General features: G+C 41.2%; 2 protein-coding genes across 4 annotated transcripts in view; both read right to left on the bottom strand.

Annotated features, from left to right (window-relative positions):
* Positions 1-298: 298 nt before the first annotated feature.
* On the bottom strand, positions 299-9,935 carry slc29a3 (solute carrier family 29 member 3). The gene is made up of 7 exons (XM_085181976.1): positions 9,564-9,935; positions 8,603-8,766; positions 8,106-8,518; positions 7,571-7,653; positions 5,905-6,131; positions 1,710-1,872; positions 299-1,371 (listed from the first exon to the last, which is right to left on the bottom strand). Exons 3-7 carry the CDS (start codon positions 8,433-8,435, stop codon positions 765-767), a joined length of 1,410 nt encoding a protein of 469 aa, XP_085038102.1. The 5' UTR covers positions 8,436-8,518; positions 8,603-8,766; positions 9,564-9,935; the 3' UTR covers positions 299-764.
* A 3,832-nt stretch (positions 9,936-13,767) lies between these two features.
* unc5b (unc-5 netrin receptor B) overlaps positions 13,768-17,702 on the bottom strand; it is a 53,180-nt gene continuing 49,245 nt past the window's right edge. For all 3 annotated transcript variants that reach the window (XM_085181962.1, XM_085181961.1, XM_085181963.1), the window contains 3 exons: positions 17,379-17,543; positions 17,069-17,247; positions 13,768-16,602 (listed from right to left, as the gene is read on the bottom strand). In XM_085181962.1, the coding sequence (XP_085038088.1) occupies positions 16,437-16,602; positions 17,069-17,247; positions 17,379-17,543 (510 nt within the window). In that variant the 3' untranslated portion in view covers positions 13,768-16,436. The remainder of the gene's footprint in view (positions 16,603-17,068; positions 17,248-17,378; positions 17,544-17,702) is intronic.

Below are 17,702 nucleotides of genomic sequence, written 5' to 3'. Positions count from 1 at the left end.
AACAAAACAGGAAAACCTCTGTCTCAGTGGAGGGAAAGTATTTATTAGTAGGAAAAGATGTAAAACTTGATAGCAATACAAATAAAGTCCAATATACACACCATCCAGTGGGTGTTTGAGTCTTAGCTGGGCCTATTCTTTGCTGCTGCACTCGATCAGCTCTGCTCTAAAGCTTTGTGTGCTGTCTGCTGCAACATGAAAAAAATGCTAGAAACTCAGATTAAAGCTGCGAGGAAAGTATGGAACTGTCTCTGACAAGACAATGGTGTACTTATTAAAAACTAATGATCCTCACAAATAAAACCTCTCCCAGAGTTTTATTTGTTGTCCATCAATACAGCCAGTAGTAATGTAGTACAGCAATACTGTGAGAAGGCAAACCACAGCATGTAGATTTTTTTTTAAACTGTTCATCAAAACGTGTCGAGGTTTATAGCAGGTAGACAGGATCAAGCCACATGTTCGAAATCCTTTAACCAAGTATTTTCACCCAAAGCCTTATTTTAAAAAAAGTAAATGTTATTTTTACAATTTACTGAGTACTCCAAAATTGTCATCTGATTTTTTACAATTTTAAAATCAGTTGTGATTGCAAATCACTTCATAAATGTAAACATATTAATGCGAGGTATAAAGAAATTAAGGCATGTTGGTCAAGTGAAAAGCTTATTGGCAACTCCCCCTGAGCAGATACCTGACTTTACTGGTGCATGCTGCAGTTCTGATCCACCTGAACATTACCAGGTTACTGTGTACCAGCCTGATCAGATATAGTGCACGATGAGCACAGACAATGCAGATCCAACAGCCAGTCCCAGAGCAAGAAAGAAAGACATGATCACTCCCGTGGCCTCTGCCAGCTCTCGATGTACCACCTTTGGGCCGTAGATCATTGGCAGTGTGCCTAAGTAGCCATTAGAGAGACCCAGCAGGCAGTTAAAGAGCACCGGATACGCATCATGATTGAACACTACCGTAAGGAGGTGATCCCTTGGCTGGTAGTTACAGAGCATGAGGAGTGGTACCATAACGGAGCGACACAGCACCAGCACAGGCAGGACTTTACTTGTGGGACCAGGGACCTGCAGCCAGGCTGTGGCCATCCTGCCAAATAAATCTGCTACGTTGTACAGGAGGAAACAGCTAAGAGGCACAAAGTAAGCAGTTGTCCAGGGGCTGCCACTATCCTTGTTAACAGACTGTATTCCTGAGGATACAGCAGGGAATACCATGATGGAGACAGCAAAGACATAGAAGACACTCAGTCCGAGCAGCCAAATCTTCCTAAGGATGGGTCGCAGAGGTGGGGTTTTGTTTCCAGCACCTTCATCCTCGCTCATCCCACCTGGACTACTGCATGCCATGTAGTGTCTAAAGAATAAAAATGGTGAATTGGAACAGGTTCGTTATTATTATTGATTTATAGTTGCTTCATCATTAAATACATTTATTTCACATGCATTTAATGCATTAACTAAAAATACAATATGCACAAAATGACTGGCACAGGTTCATTTAGAACCCATTCGAGATCTTAATTTATTATAATTGTTTTGAGGGGTTTTTAAACCCACCCTGTGTATGACACGAACACTGGTTCAGGTGAAATCACAAATAATGATATAAACTACACAAGAGCACATTTGTACGTTCAAAATACAGATGTGGTTGGTGGTGTATTTAACCACATGGAAACCAGAACTACTGACCTTGAATATGCCAGCCTGGGCAACAGCAAATATGTGATGATGCAAAGCAAAATGAAGACATCCGCCGTGAGGAAATAGACCAGAGCGCTGTTTGTCACATCTTTAGCTATGGCTAGGTCCGCTATTGAGGCTAAAGCACTCAGTGTACCTCCCATAGCCTGACCTGAAGCAGAAAAGGAGCTTGGTTTAAGTATTGTGCAGTAGATAAAAGTCTTGCATTGTTGCCTCTTTAAATTGATTGTTTGTTTGTTTTCTTTTTAAATGTTATATGCTTTATTAGAAAGCAGGCTGAAAGGAAATGAGAAAGAGAGGCAGTGATCCAGCATCCCAAATTCTTAATCTTTACTATAAGATGCTATGCTGGGAGACTTCAACAGAGCCAACATGAAGAAGGTTCTCCCCAAATACTATCAGCACATCTCCTTCCCCACAAGAGGTGATCAAACATTGGACCATTGTTACACTCCATTCAAAGACTGCTACAAACCCCTCCCCTGCCCAGCTTTTGGTAAGGCAGACCATTGTTCCATACTGCTGCTGCCTGCATACAGACAAAGACTGAAACAGGAAAAACCAGCTTCCAGGGTTATTTACAAATGGGACAGTGAGGCTGAGGAGGTCCTGCAGGACTGCTTTGAGACAACTGACTGGCAGATATTTGTGGATGCAGCTGACGGCAACATCAATGAACTCACAGACTCTGTCATTGGATATATTGGAAAGTGCATGGATGATACCATCACAAAAACCACTGTCCGCATATATCCAAATCAGAAACCCTGGGTAAATAAAGACGTTCGCGCCAAGCTAAAAGTGCGGACCTTTGCTTTTAACTCCGGGGATGCTGATGCATATAAAGCAGCCAGGTACGACCTCCGAAAGTCCATAAAAAAGGCCAGAAAGGACTACAGGAACAAAATGGAGTCCAGTCCACAGCTTTGACACCAGGCGACTGTGGAATTGACTTTGCTGCATCACTGACTACAAGAAGGACAACACAGTCAGTGTTCAGCCCACTGCATTTCTCGCAGATGAGCTTAACAACTTCTATGCTCGTTTTGACGCAGACAACAGACAGCAGATCCTCTACCCTCAGGAGGACAGTGAGGCTGCAACTTTAACTTTGAAAACAGAAGCAGTGAGATGGACCTTTAAAAAGGTCAATCCTCACAAAGCTTCAGGACCAGACGGCATCCCAGGCCGGCTACTCAGAGTGTGTGCAAACGAGCTGGCAGAGGTGTTCACCAACATCTTCAACCTCTCCCTGAGGCAGTCGGTGTCCCCACGTCCCTCAAAGCATCCACCATCATTCCCGTTCCCAAAAAAATCAGTGGTCTCCTGTCTGAATGACTACCGTCCTGTTGCACTGACATCCATCATCATGAAGTGCCTGGAGCGGCTGGTCAAATCTGCTCCTCCCTCCCTGATACACTGGACCCTCTTCAGTTTGCCTATCAGACAAACAGAGCCACTGATATACGATAGAAACTATATAAATTTGGCCAACGATGGAGATTTTGACTATATCGCTCTATCGCATGTTGATGATGTCATCAAGCTTCGCCTGTTTTGGTTGAAAGCATCGCAGCGGCAGCGGCTAAAACCATTATCATCTGCAAATTATTGCGGGCGACAGTCATAGCAAAGAGATGAAGCACTTTTGAAATATGGGGAAAGACAAAAGCTGTGCTTCCTCCACTTCTGTACCATTGATTCATTAATGTTGAATTCTCTTACAGCTGCTCTATTCCCATGTTGTTGCAGTATATTAATAACTAACCTCGTATTGTGGATGAATAATCTCAGTTGTTCTCCTGACTGAAGGAAGTTTGGCCCGTGTATAGCATCCTGCTATACGATTGCATTTGTCCCTGACCACCAGAATCCCTTACGTTAACTTTTATCGAGTGCAAAAAAAGTTGGCGTTCATCCTCCAGCTTCACTGTGCTAATGTTATGCTAAAAATAGGTAAAAACTGCAGTGAAGACACAAATAGGTTCTAAATTTGAGCTGCTTTGAGGCTTCAGCACTTTGGGATACTCCCATGCTATGCTTCAAAGAGAAAGTGTTAACTCTTATACTGTCACACTTGGGAGACACATTGAAATGCTTCCTTTATTTCATGCCTCCACACGTCTGGTCGGTCTGATCTTGTAAAATGTTCTTAGAATTTCTGTTTTTAGTGTCGCTAGCAATCACGTAGCACAACATTATATACCAGGTAGTCCAACTTCAGTAACCCTGCAAACGCCACTGCTGTTTAGTTTTCTGTCTTCATTTATGGTGGAAGTGATAGCAGAGCTGTACGTCTTAATTAGTTTCAAAAATCTCTCAGTCAGAACATGGTATGAAATGTTTAGGTGGAAACCAGCGAGCTAACTTCCTGTTAACTTCTAACTCCGTTAAATTTAATAAATTCTGTTTTCATGGATGTAAAAATGAATTGTTACACCCGATAAAGCAGCAACGCTGATGATTTAATTAAAGATGAAAGAATTTAGACCGTTTTCAACTCTCAGTGTCCGTTTGACTTTGGGACCTGAAGTGGACGGAGTTTTGGACCCAGATTACTCCGCGAAGCTCCTCACTACGGCAGCCGTAATGCTCTGACAATCCATCAAGCAGTTGTACTAAAACATTTTTTAACAGATTTCTGCAGCCAAAATCGGTTCGAGGTCAGCAAGCACAACCAGAATTCATACATAAGGCACAATCTCGATTTTTGAGAAAATTAAAGGATTTTAAGTGTGCCTTATAGTGTGGAAAATACGTTATATAGAGGAAAAGAATATATCGTGATATATATCGTTACCTCACATGCTTCAAATTATATCGCGATATGAATTTCAGGCCATATCGCCCAGCCCTATTGCTAAACACGAGTCCAACATCATCATCAAGTTTGCGGATGACACAACCATCATAGGCCTCATCACAGACAACAACAAGACGGCCTATAGAGAGGAGGTGATGGCACTGTACGAGTGGTGTCTGGAAATTAACCTGACTCTCAACATCAGCAAAACTAGAGAAATGATAGTGGACTACCGGAAACGGCCAGTCAGGGAACACCAGCCCATCCACATCAACGGTGTCAAGGTCGAAAGGGTCAGCAGCTTCAAATTCCTTGGAGTCAACATCACCGAGGACTTCTCCTGGACAGACACTGCTATCAGGAAAGCTCGCCAGCGGCTTTACTTTCTAAGGAGGCTGAGGAAGTTTGGCATGAACGCCAACATCACCTCAAATTTCTACAGGTGTGCAATCAAGAGCTTGCTGACGAGCTGCATCACAGTTTGGTACGGAAGCTGCTCTGCCAGCAGCCGTAAATCACTACAGAGGGTGGTGAAGGCAGCAGAGCACATCACTGGCACGAGGCTTCCTGCCATTCAGGACTTTATCTCCAGCGATGCCTCCGTAAAGCACACAGCATCATCAAGGACCACAGCCACCCAGCACATCAGCTGTTCTCCTTGTTACCATCTGGCAGACGTTACAGGAGTCTGTCTGCTCGGACTACAAGACTTAAAAACAGTTTTTACCACCAAGCCATACGACACCTCAACACTTAAACACACACAACACAGTCCACAGGACGCACTCAGAAGCTACCTTGCAGCTTCACAAGTACTCTGTTTAATCTGCACTGGTCACTCCACTTTATTGTTATTGATATTTATATTTAAAAAGTGCAATACTGTAATTTTCTGCTGCTCATTCCTGTGCAATATCCCATCTGCCCTCTCGTCATATTTCTTTTCAAGATTCTTATTTAATCACTAGTGTATATATATTTATATTTATAGATACATATATATTTAGTCATCTTTTCTCTTTTACCACGTCTCTCTAATATTTTGCTCTTTACTATTTTTCTATTTATATTTTTTTATTATTTAATTTTATTATATTTTCTTCTACTGTACCATGCTGCTGAGTGACTGCTGCTCGTCAAACACATTTCATTGCAATGTTGACCCTGTGCTAACTTGCATATGACAAATAAAACTGAAAATTGAAACTATACTCGTACAATGTGATGTAAGAAGTTACTACATACAGTGAAATCATCTTCATGAAGCAGCACATAATCAAGATTTGAAAACATGAGAAAATATTTGTGAGCATGCACTTTAATAAAAGACACCAGTGTCAACAAAAGACATCTCTAACTTGACTTGAACAAGATCTCTACCTGATATGAGGGCCTGAGAGATCCTCATGGGAAAGTGGCCACTGATCCCGAAAATGCTACCATAGAAGATGTTGGAGGCTCCGCTGACTACGGCCACACTGACCAGTGTGACGACTAAGAATCCCATCCTGTGGTTTGACGTGTCCACCTTCACCAGCGCTGTGGTCACCGCGAACACAAACAGGATCACAAACAGCGATGATAGGATTCGAATTCTTGAAGACACCCTATGAACACAAACACATACTGGGATTAGGCAGAAAGATCTTTGAGCTCTGTTAACATAATTGGGTTTACAAAAGTAAACATGGACGTCAAATCAGCTTTTACATTTTCCTTCATACAGCGCTCTAACAGCCCAATCTTTTAGCTCTTTGGAGCATATATGACACTTATATGTTTCAGATCAACAAAATATAAAGATAATCAAAGAAGATCCATAATACAGTTTGTAAATGATTATTATAAATAATTAAAGAAAAATAACATAAACAAAAAAAACCAAACTTAATTGCTAGTGTGCTTCGGATCAATGTCCTGCTACATAACTCAAGTGAGCCTGTGCTTCAGGACTGAACTAATTACCGGACATTTTCCAGTTACAGGTAGAGAGACAAATTCATGGTCTCAACAATTACAACAAACTGTCCAGGTCCTAAAGCAACCAGAGACCATCACACTACACTGTTTGACTGTTGATATGTTGTTATTTTCATAAAATGCTGTGTTAGTTTAATGTCAGATGTAGCGGGACTGAAACCTTCCAAAAAGTTCAACTTTTGTCTAGTTAGTTCACAGAAAGATTTCAAGATGTTTTTTGGCAAAATGTGAGACGGGCCTTCGTGTTGTTTTTGGCCAGCAGTGGTTTCCTCCTTGGTCAAGTGATGCATCGCCCTGAGAAACTGTGTAGGGGTTGAAATGAAACGAGAATGTAAAAACTAATATTGATGATCTGAAACATGTAAATGTGATGAATATGTCCAAAAAAAACCCAACCAAAACCCCCCAAGAAATCAGGAAGGGAAAAATGCTTTTCCACAGTACTGTAACTGTTTTCAAGTTCATGAGCAGGATAAACCATCGGAGTTGGAAGTAAACAACAAAGAGAACAAGGGAGAAAGGCAACTTCACTTGACCAGATTTCACCCCAAATTTGAGGTTCTCTCAAAAAGGCCCATCCACAAGGCTACCATGGTAAAACCCTCAGGTCAAGTGACCCATCTCCCTGAGAAATGTGCATAGAGGCTGAATTGTACTGGCTGGCAAGAGCACAGAGTCATCCAAAGTGATGCAAAAGTCACATGTATCCTCATTTGACCGTTCACAATGGGTTTACATGTTTTTTTCTTTTGTTGTGTTGTTTAAACATGTTATAAACTATTACGCACACACGCAGTCTGGCCTAATGTGACACAGCTAGCCTTTAATTATCCACCCCAATAATAAACACAGCTCAACAAAAATCCAGAGAGAGGGTGAAGAGACACACTAGATCAAATGTTCCAACATAAATTAGATCACCGCTGCCCTGTCCTTTAAGAACCTAGACAGGACAAATGTGACATTGTACCGTCCAATCATCCAGTAACCGAACAGCAAGGATGAACTGTGAAAGACAGAAAACTCTCAGAGAGGACTGACCTGTGTGTGTGTATGGGGAGCTAACCTGTTAACGAAAACGTAGTTGAGGATCAGACACAACACAGAGGGCACAGTGGAGGCCATGGACAGATAACTTTCAAAGTAATCCTGTGAACAGAGAGATAAAAGAAAATATTTTTGCTCAGTATTCACTTGAATAAAAGCAGAGTTATGTATGCATATGGCATCTGACACACGAAAGAAAAAGGAAGTGAAAGGGGAGGGTGAAACGAATAAATAAATCTGTAATAGCCATTTCCTCCAAGTCTAAGCAAGTGTTTATCTTGCAAAATCAAAAATTTATCAAGACTTAATGGCAGTTTGCTTTATGTTTTTCTTACACATTAATGTATACAAGTGTCACCATGAGCGAGAACAAATGAACAAATTCCACAATGCCTGGGAGCAGGCTGCAATCGATTTCAATGAGATGCAAAAAGACAGCAAGTCATATGATCCCAGACGGGGTTGCAACAGCTTCATGTCACAAGCATGCAGAATTGCCCAGATGTGTTTCTTCCTGTGAAAAACATGCATATCACGCTGCGTTAAGCACTCACACTGAGGTCTGAATGCTGCTCCTCGTTGCCGCTGTGATGAGTGTTGTTGCTAAGTTTATAGAGCCAGTAGTGTTTAGCTGTTATGAAGAAGTTCCAAGGCAGCAGGGATCCAATGCCCATCAGAAAGAAAATGATGTACACCAAATAGTACGAGTCCTCTGGACTGTAGCGCACAGCCAAAGGTGGTGGGGAATTTGGGGGCAGAAGAGATGCAGAGAGGCTATGGTCTTCGCTCTCTTCGTCTTCCTCATCAGATTCATCATGGTTACCAAGTGCATTAGGAAGATATGATGAGTTAAGACTGGGGTGCACAGGTCCTGTACCGTCCATTTCCACAGACTGCGTGCCGGACACTCACAAAGCGAAGGTTGCAAAAGTGAAGAGCACTAAGGCAGGAAGTTTTAAACAGAAAGCTGTGGAGGAGGAGAAGAAGAAAAATATGAGAACAAAACAAGTTCACTGAGGAACTGACATTATATTGTTATTATAACGCTTACTTTTATTAGAACTTGTCCACAGATGGGAAAAGACAACCACGTTTGCTCGGAGCCCATAGTCTGGAGAGGTCACTGACGCTGACAGAAATTCCGGTGAATCAGCCACCTGACATGATCAATTTCATTCAGTGTTGGAGGTAGTCTTGCATCTTCCACATCTGTTTCTTTATAACATGTAAGAAATAAAAAAAATAATAATATAAGTATCCTGTGTTTGTGACCTGCTGTGCACTGTCAAAGGAGACCAATGTCATTTCTTAATGGGCCACTGCAACTACGGATTTGAACCCACAACTAAATGCTCCATCAGAAGGAAAAGTCAGCATTTATGTCAATTATCATATTAGGGCATGTTCTTGTTGAACCATAATACTGGCTTTCGGCAATTTTATAAAGCGTCTCCACTCTTTCTTAAAAGTAAAGTATCACATGAAAGACGCTAAAAATAAGTGGCAAGTGATGCGAACAGGACCGCTCATGAGACCAGAACAGAAGGCTGCCTGGAGTGTTTGAACACCGCAGGCAGGAACAGACAAACGAAACAGAGCAGGTTCAAACTAGCACGGCTTTATCACGTCAAAAAGCAGGTCATTAAAGGCCACTGACGTGAAAGGACATAGCTGACTTTGCATCTTAAAATCGTGATGTGCTGATGAGGAACAAATATTCACGTGATGCTTACGCACGAAAAAGCAATAGTAACAGTAAGTAAAAACAGCTTCTTTTAACAAAGTATGCTGCTAGCAGCAGTTTTTACGACTCCCGGTGTTCATTGTAAAATTATTCAGCTCTTTTGTTGGCCTTCTTCATTTTAAGGGTCGTCAATGGTAAAAAGCTGTCTTTTATTCGTTAACACTTACACATGACCTAACAATAGATGCTAGCTAAGTGCAAAAAGAAACGTGAGCAACCTTCTCGACCCATACAAACTGTAGCTCAAGTAAAAATATTTTAAATGTACCTTTCTCTGTGGACTCCTTCGCTGTTGCTTCTGCCTTTCCTTGGAGCTTAATGTACCGCCTCAAAAACTCTGGTCAGCTGACCAGGGCTGACAACAACAGCAACATCATTTCCGGTAAAAAAAAAAATCTTCAAAGTTAAATCCGTAAATATTTAAAACAATCACTAGCTGTTTCAAACCATATAATTTTACAAAGTGGCAAAATGAAATATCGCCGAGTTACGCTTATATGTATAAAACTCGGAGGCATTTCAAAATATGTTTGCAAAGGATTTTTTGCGCAGACCAACTGTGTGGGGTGATGGAGCACCTCTTCAACCTGAGCCCGAGGCTGGGGAGAGTCCCACATCTCTGGAAAACCTCCTGTTGTACCAGTGCCAAAGACTTCACGCCCCAAGGACCTCAACAGCTATAGAGATTGACAGACCACGTGACTTTCGCGCATTGCTTTGTGGGTAACCGTGACAACAAAATCAAAACACTGCATCAAGCGCTAGTATTTCCAGCACCGGTAATCATTAATTCTGCGGTTTTAATCCCTATTAGCATTTTATTTGCCCCCAAAACAGTTATGTACAAAACAAAAAGACAAAGACTTCACGCCCCAAGGACCTCAACAGCCGGCCGGTGGCTCTGACATCCCACCTGATGAAGACCCTGGAGCGGCTGTTCCTGACTCGGCGCCTGGTGAGCTCATCACTGAATCCACTTCAGTTTGCCTACCAGCCTGGCAATGGAGCTTTCGCAGGTCTTTCCTCCCTACTGCTGTCAGACTCCACAACCAAGCCTTCAACTGATCAAACACACACATCCACACATGTGCAATAACACTAAGTGCAATACTCTTTCTGGCATCGTTGCATTATACTCATATTGTATATAGCATTTGTATTCTATTCTATTCTATTCTATTCTATTGTATATAGTATTTTATTTTATTTTATTCTATCCTACTGTGTACAGCATCTTATTGATATCTTATTCTAGTGATTTTCTCTAATTTTTCTATGCAACTTTGCACTGTCCACTGCTGTAACAAAACAAATTTCCCAAGCATGGGACTAATAAAGGTTATCTTATCTTATCTTATCTTAAAATGGGTTGTAGGGAAGGAAAAACCGGAAGTCAAACACTTTCCGCTACAGCCTTTTTAAATGAAAAGCGCGGGTTTAAGTAATGACATACTGAAAACAAATGTCTCATGTTCACAAATTTTCAGACACAGTGAACACTGCTGTTACGTGATCCTTGCTGTTAATAGGTTTCATTTTGTTTTTGAGAAAGTGCAGCAATTTCTATGTGAAAAATGTTTGAATTGTGCAAAAAGAGAAGAGAGTTTACTATGTAGAGCCATCTCTATATGGAGCGTGCATTGCTGTGTGTTACTAATGTAGAGCAAAAAATATTTTAACAAGTGACCCAAAAACAGTTTTCTTTGCAGATAAATCCTTTACAAATATTTTAAATATGCATACTGCTATGAAACCTATAATGATGAGAATTATTTAAATTGGATTTGATCTAACAATTTTGTTTAGTTTCTGAGATATATATCTATAGAATACAGCCATGGTGAAAGAGTAATGCAGTGTAGTGATTGATTTGTGCCGCTTCTTTAATCAAACTAACAAATTATAATGTAATACAATATGTAGAGCTCAGTTGTAAAGTCATCTTTCCTTGCTGACGTAAAAGTGTCAGTTATGTCTATATGTGACGGGAGTACATTTTCAAACTTTTCTTGATATTGTTTTCTCTCTTGCAAAAAAAGGAGTCATGTTAAATATTGTGGCTTTGTGCATATATCACATTTATTACTCCAATAAAATAAATGCATAAAAAATAATGCTTAAATCATTAGCCCATATTTGCCAGGAGAGGGCACTGTAGAACAACATATCCACAGGTCACGTCGTGTACCTCTCTTGTATAGAAGAATTCCAACACCTGTAAGAAGAAAAACACCAGCAAAACAGGGAGGAGAAGCAGCGATTTATTGAAACGTGCACAAACATAAATGATATAAGGAAAAACACACAGTAAGGTAGGCTTCTAACAAGTTTGAAAGTTAATATTTGGTGTGATCACCTTTATTCTTCAACACAGCCTGAAATCTTTTAGTAAAGCTTTTTTGTAATTTCTTTAAATAGTCGTCAGGAATAGTTCTTCCGGCTTCTTGAAGAATATTCAAAGCTCTTCTTAGTATGTTCGCTGCCTTTTGTTTTGTTCCCTGTGAAGATGATCATACACTGCTTCAATAATTTTTATTTTCAGGCTCCAATCCATGACTGATCGTGTTCCACTGTGCGTTTTTCCGTCCAGGTATTCTTTCACTGTACCGGCATTCTATTTGGGATCACTGTCATACTATAAAAATGAATCCACAGTCAATCAGATACTTTACAGACACGTGATGGATCAAAATCTTTTCTGCGTTCATAATTCCATGACTTTTAACAAGACCCACAACACCACTGGTGGAAATGTAGCCCCAAACCACGGCAGAGCCTCCACTCTGTTTTACAGATTCTGTTTTACTCTGTTGTACTTGTTTCCTGACCTTTTCCATACATATTGAGAATAATTTGAGCCGTTACCACAGACTTTTAGCACAGTTCTTGTGTAATTTGGCATACCTCAGTCTTTTTCTTGACAGCCACCCATCCACTGAGACCATTTCTGATGAAGCTTTAGTGACCAGTAGATGGATCAACTGAGTGGCCAGATACATCTCTGTATCCTGCATCAGGTCTTTGCCGGATCTTTTTTGATATGTATTCAGTTCATTACTTTCAGATACTATTCATCTGCTGTAGAGAATGTTTATTTGTTTTGTTTAGATTTTCTTTTTGTCTTCCACTTGTTCAGTTCCCTTAAATTCTTTTAAGGACACAGCGCACACCATGCTGAGATATGGCGAGGCTTAACAAATTAAACCAAAACATTACCGTATGGGTTGCAAATGAGTGAAAAAGCAGCTGATGTCACACAGCCTGTTGCTCAAGATCACTTTAACTTTACTTTAATAATGACAAGAAAGTCTGGCTCCTTGGAAGCAAAATAAAAATAAATGATGGATGGCTGGCTCAAGACTTTCGCACATTACTATAGAACTCAGTTTGATCTTTTACTAGGGTGGACCAGTAAAGCAACTGTAACCTAATTATGATGACCCACCCTCCCCCAAACCCCCATTATTCTTTATTCATTCAGCTTGTTGTCATTACACGAGCATTACAGAGCACACACACAAAGCCTTCACATCTACAGTGTTTTGGGAACTAACCCATAAACACTCACCAGAATTTAAAAATAATAACTTTCCATAGAGTTCAGGGACAGAGTAGTAGCACTGGCATCACCACACCAGGAATAGCAGTGTATTTTATTGGGAAACATGAATTATTAATGGCTTCACAGTGGGCTGGACTGGAACCATTGACAGGCTAGTTCTGGGTGCATGTTTCACACCAGCGCCTACAGTGCTCTTCATATGGTCACACACTTATTTAAAATGCTGTAGGCTCAGTGATGACTGTTATCATGCGAAAAAAGAGAAAATTATGTTTAGTTAATGCTGCATGTTCTCATTTTCTTTTCTTTAAAATACAAAAACATCCTGTGCAGGGCTGAAGCTACAGTCAGCTTTTATACCAGCATTTTATACATTATACAAGGTTCAGTTATCTCACGCACTGTCAGCCACCAATGAAACAGGTGCAAAGTGTTGTCTGTCTTACAGCAACGCACGCTCCATATAGAGATGAGATAATATTTTCTCGATATGAGAGCCTCATCTGATCATTTCCCACTCATCGCCCAGTCATAAAGAAAAACTGAGGTTAGAATCCTCAATCTAAACACCCAAGGCAGTCTTTAAAGGCCACTATCAGTACCTCCAAGACCATGTTAATGTGAAGACCAGACGGCCTGCCAGTTAAAAGCTTTTAAAGCTAAATGGACCTAAAGGGAATTTTCCAGTGAAGTGTGAGGTAAAGAGGGACAGGTTGAGCAGCTCTGCATTTTCTGTGAAAATGGGGTGTAATTGACAAAACCACAGATGCCATTTAACTGTAATTCTGTCCTTCAGTGCTAAGTACTAAGCGCCGAAGAAGCTCGCAATTAGCTCTACGGATTATTTGAGATATGGCAGTGCAATAGCAGGCTTTAATGCAATAAAGAGCAAAACACAAACACACAGCTGTTAAACTAAGAAATATAATTTATTGCATAAAAATTATATTTAGTTACAGGTAAGAAGGCTAGACATTTATTTACAATTAGTACTTTACAGAGATGAAATCATGTCACTGAATCCATTTAGTTTTAGTTTTTTTTAGTTTTGTTTTTGGGTGTTTTTTGTAAAAATGTCTGTCTTCTTGAACAAAGGGTAGTTTTTTCTCTCTTTGACGGGAGCACGTTTTGAATCCAGTACAGCTCCAGCATAAATTATCCAGAGATATGGCCAAAGATCCAGCAGACACTCAAAAAATCTGGACAAATAAACACTGTAGTCTACAGCTAGTCAGTCTCTGTAACAAGACTTGTGGGAAGAAAAAACAAAAGTCCTGCAGTGTTCAGGGATCCAAAGTACTGAACAGATTGTGTCCAGGTATTTTTCCTCAGGGCAAAGACCTGCAGGGCACGAGGTCATCATGTCAGTCACTGTGCCACTTTGTTTTCCCACGTGTGCTTTTTTTTTTAAGGTAGCAGCTTTCTTGGTCAGTGATCCAATTGTTCTCCGGATGGAGAATCTCCACACAGACCAGCATCACCGAAAAAATGTTCAAACTACTCCTAAACCAATTTAGGATACAAAATCAAAACCCTGTCAATGTCCTGATCTGAAAAAATAGAATCTTACTCTTCCAGGAAACAAAATAAGTCAAAACGCTTCACTTTTTCTTATGTACTTGCATAGCACTTACAAAGAGAAATGACAGATCTTAAGAATGTGCACATACTGTACGCGCACACCCACCTGCCCACACACATCCACTCTCTCACACACACACACACACACATATGCGCACACACGGTTCATTCACACAAAACAGTGACATGACTCACTGCTGAGGAGGAGGGATACTGCCTGTGTTTTGGTTCTTGTGGTTGTTTAAGATATGAACACTTTTTCTTTTTTTTTTGCTTAGAGGGATAAAAAAGACTCAATAACACAGAACTTAAGCAAAGATAATGTTACAGACGAAAGCATTTAAGCTGATGGAACAATAGTGACAATGCAAACAGATTGAGGACCCTGACCACAAAGCAGGCAGATTAAAAGAGTTGAGAGAAGGGAGGCAGAATGAGCTACAGGGCGATGCATGGACATATGGACATATAGATAAGTGGGGGACAGAGAACAGATTGAGGTAAGTTTCACGGTCCCCTTGCTGCCCATTTGATTCAAAGCAAGGCTATGCTATCCTACAATCATGTGTGATCTCGGGAAATGGCCTTCAATTACAGCAAAGCCTCCAAATTACAGCGTGCAGCAAATTCATCAGGACACTTGACCCCCCGTCCAATCATGTCTTACAGATTATATTTTACATTTTTTGAATTGATGCACAAGATTAAAAAAGAAAACCCCAAAAATAAACATAGTTTTGTTATTCACAAGAGAGACATCCACTGTGTCCTAACTCTCCAATTTTGGCGTGCTCTACTAGGATCAAAAAAATAATACACAGCAGATCAGTAGCCTAAACAAGCACAGATGTTAAAACAGGCTCTACATGATCATAACACCAGTGACAGTAAAAGGAAAAGAAACAGAAAACAAAGAATCCACAAATCTGGACAATAAATTAAAGCGTTCCCCAAAGGAAACTTTGTTTTTGTTGATGTTTTTTTTAAGGGATGACCAGAAAGCTCTCCTGCAGTTTATTCTCAAAAGATTGAAGTGTGGCAGAGCGAAAGAGGAATGCAAGGAGAGATGAAAGAGAAACACCCCTGTGAGTCGGAATGATATGCCAAGGCTTTGAGGCGTTTGTTGGTACAGTATAAAGAGTCAGTCTAGTTATTCGCCAATTCTGAAGCAAACTTCAAAAATTCGCACTTCTATAACATAGGAGAGGCAGCTTTTTTTTATGCCCAAAAAGTTCGAACCTTGAGGGTTCGATCGTTACACGATTTGTCATCAGTCGAAGCAGTTAGATGAGAAATCCTAGCCTGTCTGCTTCAGAGCCGATTAATGACTGCTCTGCCTGTGTGTGTGTGTTGGAGTGTGTGCAGCCTGGGGAGGCTGGAGGCAGTTCGGTGCTGCCTGTCCTTCAGCGCACACATGGGGATGACAATGAAGAAACAAAAGTCCTCTGCCATGAGGTGAGGGTGATCTTAAATCATGCACTTTCATGCTGCTACTGAAACACAGGCCATCCCGCGTTAGCGTTTGTGTCGTTGTGCGTGCTTCAGCGTGCTGAATACATGAACGTTTCCATTTTTTCCCAAAGCACTCATATTTATATATACAAGCATGGAGCCATTTTCAACATTCAAAGGCAGTCAACACCATGTCTGACAGACAACTTTAGAGCCACTTTATGCCTTGGTACCCTCGGATTGTTTTTTTTTATACCTCGCAGATGCAACGTTGCTTTGGAGAGCTCAAGCCGAATCGGGTTAGCAGGTGGATGGCACGCATGGGAATATGTTATGGTGGCCATGGAGCTACAGTGGCTGATCTTTTCAGGGCCAGTGAAAAGGGAAATGAGGCAGAGGTAATAAAGTTTATGTGAAGCAACCAAAATGCTCTGTGGGTTTATGATTTGCGCTGGCGTGTGTGCATATTCATTCATAGGCAGGTATTTTCAATGCGGTGGTGGTGAGAGAGAAAAAAAAAGTCTTGCTCTCTTGTTTCTTGACCAATCAACAATCCCCATCAGTTGTCATGACAACTAGCACCTCACTTTTGCCCATCTCCTCCAGTGCGGTCGCCAGAGAGACCAAGTCTGCGTCACCTTGGTGACATGCTTCCCATAAGTCCAGCAGAACACCTGTGGGGCTGGGCTTTGTAGCAAAGTAGTTCAAATACCTGGATGGAGGAAAGAAGGCACAAGTCGTGAGAAGAAAAAGGAGAGAGCAAAAATAGTCCTTCATCACTGATTATCTTTTTTTTTTTTTTTTTGGTCATTACTGGATGTTGCACATACTGGAAGAAAAACCTCTGACACTCCAATACTGATACCCAGCTAAGCATCATATTTCAAAGGCAGGGTTAGATAATTAGCAAGATGGATTTTTGTAACATTATATAACACGCATGACTGAATCATATTTTTTAACTTAATATTCAAGCCCAGCTTTTGAGATTCTAATCAGTACGGGCAGATATAACATGACTTTTCGCAGTCGTCTGTCTAAATTTAATTCATTTAAACCCAATTCTAAACTGACCTCTGAGGCCTCTTTAAATCAACTCATATCAGACAGTGATGAACACTGCAGCTCCTACAGTCGTTTCAGAATGCAACTCAAGTAACAAACATGCTTTATCTGACCTGTCAAAGCCCAGACTGTGAGCCAGTAGCCTCCAGTCACATCCTCGAGCGCTGGGTGCATCCAAACTGGCGCAGATTTTCTGGCGGATGGAGTCAGGCAAGCGAAAGGCATAAGGTCCCACTTGAGAGGAAGGTAGGCACGTTCCTCCTGAGGGGAGGGGCGAGTGCGGAGGTAAAGTCTGGAAGAGCAGAGGCGTCGAGAAGCACTGAGACCAACCTTTGTATTGATTGGAGTAACTGTGCAGCTGCATTGCAGCGTTATCTGTGTGTGTGCGTGCGTGCGCAAGCATTTTACAGACGTCACCATTACCTCCTGGATGTCAGTGTGCAGCTGGAATATCTGTCCCTCCCCTTCCACCTGCCGGACGCAGATCTTACAGGTGAGCTGCGACACAGCCAGGCTGCCTCTCTCCAGGCTGAAGGTGCAATGCAGGGGTCTCTGACTGCCACTCCAAATGTGATAAAACGGTATCTCCTGTCACACAGACAAAAGCGGTAAACAGGAAAAGCCAGGAAAAAAAAGGCTCTCTACCACTGTGATTAAAGCGGCCTCTTCCCGAGCAGCACAATCTGGGATCATCTAGAATGCAGTTTCCATTAAAGGTCTGTGCAGTATGCTTTATTTTGATAGTGG

Source organism: Neolamprologus multifasciatus, chromosome 13, assembly GCF_963576455.1.
Source record: "Neolamprologus multifasciatus chromosome 13, fNeoMul1.2, whole genome shotgun sequence".
NCBI lineage: Eukaryota > Metazoa > Chordata > Actinopteri > Cichliformes > Cichlidae > Neolamprologus > Neolamprologus multifasciatus.
The sequence above is the reverse complement of the archived record's forward strand: the minus strand, read 5'-3'. Positions and strand labels throughout refer to the sequence as shown.